At 46.2% G+C, this 8,559-nt stretch overlaps 1 gene segment (V, D, J or C); it reads left to right on the plus strand.

Moving 5' to 3' along the window:
* Window positions 1-1,383: 1,383 nt before the first annotated feature.
* Window positions 1,384-8,037, plus strand: LOC119964970. The segment is given in 4 exon segments: window positions 1,384-1,583; window positions 1,770-2,061; window positions 2,479-2,513; window positions 7,189-8,037. Coding segments are annotated over 4 exon segments (705 nt in total).
* The last annotated feature ends 522 nt before the right edge of the window (window positions 8,038-8,559 follow it).

The following is an 8,559-nucleotide window of genomic DNA, read 5'->3' on the forward strand; positions in this document are numbered from 1 at the left end:
ATTGGAGGTCAGTGAGGTCAGGGGTAAGAGGTCAGTGAGGTTAGGGGCAATAGATCAGTGAGTTCAAAGGTAACAGGTCAGTGAGATCAGGACTAACAGATTAGTGATGTAGGGAATAACAGGTCAGTGAGGTCAGAATTAACAGGTCAGTGAGGTCAGAATTAACAGGTCAGTGAGGTCAGAATTAACATGTCAGTGAGGTCAGATTTACCAGGTCAGTGAGGTCACAATTAACAGGTCAGTGAGGTGAGGGGTAACAGATTAGTGATGTAGGGAATAACAGGTCAGTGAGGTCAGAATTAACAGGTCAGTGAGGTCAGGGGTAACAGGTCAGTGAGGTCAGAATTAACAGGTCAGTGAGGTCAGGGGTAACAGATTAGCGATGTAGGGAATAACAGGTCAGTGAGGTCAGAATTAACAGGTCAGTGAGGTCAGAATTAACAGGTCAGTGAGGTCAGGGGTAACAGATCAGTGAGGTCAGAATTAACAGGTCAGTGAGGACAGGGGTAACAGGTCAGTGAGGTCAGGGGGGTTCTGGAATGGCACGTGGGATGCAAATCTTCTGCCTGTTGTGCTCTCGCTTGAGCTCATCCACCTTTGAGGAAGTCAGAAGGTGGAAAAAGGGGAAGCTGTAGATGTGATGTACACGGAATTCCAAAAGGTATTTGGTCAGGTGCCACACAAAATATTACTGCACAAGATATGGGGCTGGATTCTTCGCCGCAAGGTCATCATGGGTGGGGCGCGGACCCTGTAAAGGTCCTTTGACCTCGGGCGGAATGTCCGGTCACCGGGTGGGTGTGGCTGGAGAATCCCGCCCATGATCCCATGGTATACAGTGTAATATCTGAATATGGATGTAGGATTTTTTGGTCAACAGAAATCAGGGAGTGGGGTAAATGCTTTGTTATGCGTTGGCAAGCTGCAACTACAGATCACGTTAGTCTGCAGGTCCAGCAAGTGATCAGGAAGGGAAATGGAATGTTGGTGTTTATTATAAGTGGAACAGAAAATAAAAAAGGGACATTTTACTGCAGCTGTACAGGGATAAAAGTTCAGAAGAACGAGACATGATCTTCAATAAAGATATCCTGAGGGGACTAATAGAGTGAATGAGATTGTTCCCTCCTCTCAGGTAGAGGGAGATGAAAACACAAAGAAACAAAGAGAGAAATAAAGTGAGGGAGAAAGAGAGATAAAATCAGGGTGAAAGAGAGAGAGACAGAGAGAGAGTCTGAGGGACAGGTATCAACGGAGGGAGAGAGAGGGGGAGATCAAGCAGATACAGTGAGACAGGAAGAACAAGACAGAGAGACAGAGAGAGGGGGAGCGCCAGAAACTGAGGGACTGATACTGAGGGAGTGAGTGAGAGAGAAGAAGAGGAAGTGAAGGTGCTGACGTGGTGTCTCTGCCTCATACCATTTACATACTGAGGAACGGGCAGTCAGACTCTCACAGGCTGCAGCTTTATAAAGCAGAGCCCAGTGAAGGGAGAGTTTATCAGTAACCAGGCACAGGGACAGGAGCAGACACCATGATTTCAGCCATCCAGCTGATCTGGCCTCTGGCATTCTGCATCGCAGGTACAAATCTCTCTCCTTCCACCTTGAATATTTTCCTGCTCTCCATTTCAATCCAATTCTACTGACTTGTGATTGAAGGGAAAATGCTGAAAGCAGAGGAACAGTCAGTGTCTCCAACAATATCTCATTGTACAGGCTCTTTCTGTGACAGTTCTTACTTCACTCTGTTTCTCTATTACCCCTCAGGTATCAGTGGAGACATCATCATGACCCAGTCTCCCCCGGTGCTGTCATTGAGCCTGGGCCAGACCGCGACCATCACCTGTACGGCCAGCCAATCTGTCAGCTATTATGTTGCTTGGTATCAACAGCGAGAAGGTCAGAAACCGGCTCTGCTGATCTACTATGCAACAACTCGATTCACAGGAACATCCGACCGATTCACCGGCAGTCAATCTGGAACACAATTCACCCTGACAATCAGCAATGTACAGAATGAGGATGTCGCTGATTATTACTGTCAGCAAGGTTACACCCCACAACACAGTGATACAGAGCCTTACAAAAACCTCAATAAACACTTTCCGACCTCCTCTCCTGACACGGAGCACAGTTTTATATAATATATGAACAGTTTTATATAAACACAAGTAAGGAATCTGAACACATTATTTTCACTGTCCACTACACACTCCAGTCACTGAAGGCCTCAGGTTTTTTACTCTCCATGTCCACGGTATGAAGAGCAGCTGAAAGATTTATCATTCAAAATTGGACTTCTCAAATCTCCCAACAAAACACAGAGACATTGAGAGAAACAGAGAGAGAAAGAGTGAGAGAGAAAGACATGAGTGAGTGAGAGACACAGAGAGAGACAGAGAGAGGGTGAGAGTGAGTGAGTGAAGCAGAGAGCAGAGGTTTTTGTACAGCCCCTGCACTGGAAGCTGTCAGTGTGGCTTACGTTCGGTAAAGGAACCAAGCTCAGACTGAGTAAGTAAACCCCAATCCTCCGTTATTAACCCTTTCAATACTGAAACTTTCTCAAACACAAATGCTGAATAGTTGAAGGTGTTAGTGAGGAGCTGCAGTGAATGAAATGGTTCATTGAAGAACACTGTGTAGAACAGGGTGCCCAGCTGTATTTCTTTAGTTCCATTCCCCCCTTTAAGCAGCAAGATATAAGTAAGCAGCTTTTACCCACCGTGTGGAGGAGATCTGGACGTTTGCAGACTGTGTTCACATTCCTGGACCATGGAGTGAAATCACTCACTAGACTCCTGTCAGTCTGTGTGTGACAGACACGGGCAGAGTTTGATGTGAGCTCTGGCTCCCTGTCACACTCTCTGATATAACTGATCACAGCAGCAGCAGCAGCCCAGTGAGACACCGAGGTCCCACTTCCCCCAGCTTTAACTCTGCTCTCTCCACTCCCTGCTTATCTCTTAGCAAAGTTCTGATGACAAACAGGTCCAGCAGGGCTCACAATCCAGTGGCTTCAGTGTTCCAGGCTTTTGGGGAGACTCTCAGTTACTTTCTCTTTGGGTCGAGTTCAGTCTGATATTTATTCCTGATCCAATATTCCTGAAAATCCCTGGAGATATTTTTATTGTTTGATGTGATGTGTGATCTCTGGCTGGGCCAGCATTTATTGCCCATCCCTAATTGCCCTTGAACTGAGTGTCTTGCTCGGCCATTCCAGAGGACATTTCAGAGTCAACACATTACTGAGGATCTGGAGTCACTTGTAGGCCGGACAAGGTCAGGATGGCAGGTTCCCACTTCAGACCCACACATCCCATAAATTAACTTTTGAAAATGGCCCAAACTCCACTTTCCTGCCTGACTCCATAACCCTTGACCCCCGTCAATCAAAAATCTGTCGAATTCAGCCTGGAATATATTGAATGTCCCAGCATGCACTGCTCCCTGGGAAAGAGAATTCCAAAAACTAACGACCCTCTGAGAGAAGAAATTCCTCCTCATCGCCACCTTAAATGGAGATTCCTTATTTTTAAACTGTATCCACTAATTCTAGGTTCCCCACGAGGGGAAACATTCTCTCAGAATCCACCCTGTCAAGCTCCCTCGGAATCTTATATGTTTCAATAAGATCACCTCTCATTCTGCAATGAGTACAGACCCAACCAGCTCAACCTTTCCTCATCAGACATTCCATTCCTCAGTGGAATCAGTGGTTACGGGGATAGGGTGCAGGAGTGGTCCTAAGTAGGGTGCTCTTTCGAGGGCTGCATGGTGGCACAGTGGTTAGCACTGCTGCCTCACGGCCCCTAGATCCCAGGTACGATCCCGGCTCTGGGTCACTGTCCGTGTGGAGGTTGCGCATTCTCCCTTTGTTTGCGTGAGTTCCACCCCCACAACCCCAAAATGTGCAGGGTAGGTGGATTGGCCACACCAAATTGCCTCTTAATTGGAAAAAATGAATTGGGTTTGATAAATTTATTTAATAAAAAAAGAAAATATAGGGTGCTCTTTCCACTCGATGGGCCGAATGGCCTCCTTCTGCACTGTAAATTCTATGATTCTCTGAGACCAAAACTGTGCCCAGTACTCACAGTGTAGTCTCCCCAATGTGCTGTATCGATGGAGCAAGACTTCCCTACTTTTATACTCCATCCCCCTTGTAATAAAGGACAACATTCCATTGACCTTCCTCATCACTTGCTGTACCTGCAGGTTAACTTTCTGTGATTCATACACAAGGACACCCAGATCCCTCTGTACCACAGCTTTCTGCAGTCTCTCTCCATGTCAATAATATTCTGATTTTCTATTCTCCCTAACAAAGTGGACAAGCTCACATTTCCCCACATTATACTCCATCTGTCAAATGTTCTCCCCACTCACTGAACCTATCAATATCCCTTTTCAGACTCTGTATCCTCCTCAAAACTTGCTTTCCTACCTATCATTTTATCATCAGCAAATTTAGCTACAATACTGTCATTGCCTTCATCCAGCTCATTAATATAGATTGGAGAATTAAAACCCCAAACAACAGCCATCTTCCTTTGTGCTGGGTATGACTCCAGCCAGCGGAGAGTTTTCCCCCTGATTCCCATTGACTCCAGTTTTGCTCGGGCTCCTTGATGCCAAACCCGGTCAAATGCTGCCTCGAGGTCAAAGGGCAGTTACTCTGTCCTCACCGCTGGAGTTCAGCTCTTTTGTCCATGTTTGAACCAAGGCTGTAATGAGGTCAGGAGCTGAGTGACCCTGGCAGATTCTTAACTGAGCGTCAGTGAGCAGGTTATGAAATGAAAATGAATGAAATGAAAATCGCTTATTGTCACGAGTAGGCTTCAATGAAGTTACTGTGAAAAGCCCCTAGTCACCACATTCCGGCGCCTGTCCGGGGAGGCTGGTACGGGAATCGAACCGTGCTGCTGGCCTGCTTGGTCTGCTTTAAAAGCCAGCGATTTAGCCTGGTGAGCTAAACCAGCCCCTCAGTTATTGCTGAGTAAGTGTTGCTTGATAACACTGTCGTTAACAACACCAATAATTTTGCTGATGATCGCGAGATGGTTGACGGACAGTAATTGTCCGGATCGAATTTGTCAGCTTTTTGTTGACTGGACACACCTGGGTAACTGGTCGATGCCAGTTATGTATCTAAACTGGGGCAGCTTGGCTGGGGGGTGTGACCTGGACACAAGACCGCCAGAAATACATAGAACATAGATATAGAACAGTACAGCACAGAACAGGCCCTTCGGCCCTCGATGTTGTGCCGAGCAATGATCACCCTACTCAAACCCAAGTATCCACCCTATACCCGTAACCCAACCTTACTTTTTTAGGACACTACGGGCAATTTAGCATGGCCAATCCACCTAACCCGCACATCTTTGGACTGTGGGAGGAAACCGGAGCACCCGGAGGAAACCCACGCACACACGGGGAGGACGTGCAGACTCCGCACAGACAGTGACCCAGCCGGGAATCGAACCTGGGACCCTGGAGCTGTGAAGCATTTATGCTAACCACCATGCTACCGTGCTGCCCCTAAATAGGAGCAGGATTTCTCCAGTGTTGCTATTCAATTTTCCCACCAGCAGCACATCACCGCCATCGGGTTTCACAGCGGCATCGGGTGGTTGCTGTGGCAAATCCCATTGACAATTGACGGACAGATATAATCCTGCCGCCAGTGAATGGCACGCAGCCAATAATCACGCAGCTGGTGAACCGGACGTTCCCGCACAGGAGCAAGGATAGATTATTCTGACCCCTGGACACAGAGGCTAATCGTAATCTCAGTCTTGACCTGAGCCCAGGGCTGGGCAGCAAGGTTTGAAGTGAAACCTAGAACCTTCTACACTGGCAGCCAATCAGTATCCTTTGTGAAGTGTGTTGATCCACGTCTGCTCCAACGTTCTGGGATAAATTTCTCCGGTTCTGTGTGTGATTTGAGGTTTGTTAATGTTCAACCTGTTCCCCCAGAAATAGTTCGAGCTTCCTAATAGTTTAATAGGATTAAATGGGACACTGCATCTTTAAATACTCTCACTATTAACCATTTCAGTGCTGAATTTGTAGTGAACTTCTTTACAAATGTCTAAGTAACATTCCAAAATGATTTAACCAGCTTAACATCAAACCTTTACCTCCTGACACTGAACCAATTTGAAATCCAATTTGTCACTTTCACTTGGATTCCATCAGCTTTTAATTTTCAGACACGTCTGTCTTTGGAAACTTGGCAAAATCCTTGGAAAACCCATGTTGTCAACATCAAACTCACTCCCGTCATCAACCCACCTCGTTCCCTCCTCATCAAATTCAAAATCGCTCCCTCAGCCTATCTCTTCCTCCCTTTTTAAACAATGGTACAACATTATCATCCAGCAGTCCTCCGACACCACGCCTGTAGTCAGGGAGGATTGGAAAATAATGGTCAGATCCTCCGCTATTTCTTCCCTGAGCAGCCTCGGATACATTTCACCCGGGCCTGGGGGTTTCTTCCCTTTCAATGCTGCCAAACACATTAATATCTCCTCTCTCACGATTTTTATCACATCCAATATTTCACAATTCTTCTCCTCCTGAACACCAATGTCTGCTTTGTCCCTCGCATTAGTGAAAACTGATGTAAATAATTCATTAAGAACCAACTCCATGTTTTCTACCTCCACACACAAGTTACATTTTGTTCTCTAATTGGTCCCACTCATTCATTAGTTATCCTCTCACAATGTCCCTCACTAATGCTTTGTGTGAACATATTTATTCTGAACTCTCTCTATCTCCAGCTTGAATATCCTCCCCCTGCTCTGTCACTGTTTCCTGTCCATTTTGGCAAATCCCAGTTTCGTAAAATTGCCCTTTCCCCAATTTAAAACTTTTCCTCTTGGTCTATCTTTACCCTTTTCCAGAAATTACTCTAAATCTAACTGAATGATGATCACTATTACCCAAATACTCTCCCATTGATTCCCCTTCACCTGCCCAGATTCAATTGCTAAAACTGTCTAAAACTGCTCCTTCTGTTGTTGGGATTGTTTCGTACTAGTTAGAAAGGTTGCTCAGAATGGATTGTCAGAATTCCAGACCACCTATATATTGATACATGTCTTGATTCCAGTTAATATATTGGAAGTTGAAAACCTTTATAATGGCAGCGATTAAAATTCCTTCTCTTCTCTTTCAGGCCGTGAGAATTCACAACCCACACTGACCCTGCTGCCCCCCTCCCTGGAGGAGGTCAAGACCAAGGGCACTGCCACCCTGGTGTGCCTTGCCAATCACTTCTATCCCGATGAGCTGGTGGTGGAGTGGAAGAAGGATGGTGCAGCCATTTCGGACGGGGTTCAGACCAGCAACTACCTGCGAGCTTCGGACAACACCTACAGTGTCAGCAGCCTGCTGACCCTCTCTGGCTCTGCCTGGGAGTCCAACGCCAGCTTCTCCTGTGCCCTCACCCACGTGAGCCTCTCCTCTGCCCTCAGCAAGAGCATCAGGAGATCAGAATGTGCGTAGAGTGTCAGAGACAGTCCACAGAGGAGACACAACTTTAAATAGAACAGGGGTGAGCTGGGAGGGCAAAGGTCATTGTCAGCACTGAATTACAACCTTCTCGGGACTGGGTCTGAGACACTTCTGAGGGTCAGGGGTTAAGACATGTTTTTGGGACAGTGCAGAGGGATATTTACTCTGCATGTAATCCCATGCAGCATTTGTCCTGGGAATGTTTGATGGGACAGTGCAGACTCGTGATGCCAAGTAAAACCTCTCTAAGATGCTGAAGACTGTCAGCTGTACCAAAATAACGTGACCCCTGAAGTCTCTGCTTCGGGAAACCAGACCTCCTTCCTGCTCACCCTGCAGTTACAATTTAAGGTTTAGTCACCGTTTAAAGGGACAGGATTCTCATGTCATTGAGAAAATCTCTATATTTTCCCTGTGAATTTCTCCAGCTTTCTCTGGCTGGGCTGTTTATTCAAGTCTTTCTTCTGACAATGTAAATCTGTAAAAGGTAATAAACATTAAGAATATTCAGTATGTGTCTCGAGTGTGCTTTGGAAATGTCCCTCCTCCCCATCAGCTGATTGGCTTCATTTCAGCAAGTGATTGTCATGATTGGCTAGTTGGCCTGTCAATCAATGACACATCAGCAGAACATTGGATTCAAAGACAATTATCAATCATTTTAAAATGATCAGTTTTATCTGTTTTGTGAGGGTCACAAAGAATCCAGCACAAGTTGAAGGATAGAAGGAAATAACATTTATTTACAATAACATATCTATACAACAGCAGCAGCAACTCCCTTGCTGCTCACTCCTCTCTAGCTGGTTCCAAACTGGCCAGCTTTATTTATGCAGCGAATCTGCTTATGATTTCTGCCCCAACCCCCTCATTGGGGAATCTCATACTCCCATAGGATTGTGGGATTGCCATTAGTCCCCAGCCAGTGGGAAGCAGGCATAGAACATAGAACATAGAACGATACAGCGCAGTACAGGCCCTTCGGCCCTCGATGTTGCACCGACATGGAAAAAAAAACTAAAGGCCATCTAAC

The sequence above is a fragment of the Scyliorhinus canicula genome, chromosome 4 (genome assembly GCF_902713615.1).
Source record: "Scyliorhinus canicula chromosome 4, sScyCan1.1, whole genome shotgun sequence".
Classification (NCBI taxonomy): domain Eukaryota; kingdom Metazoa; phylum Chordata; class Chondrichthyes; order Carcharhiniformes; family Scyliorhinidae; genus Scyliorhinus; species Scyliorhinus canicula.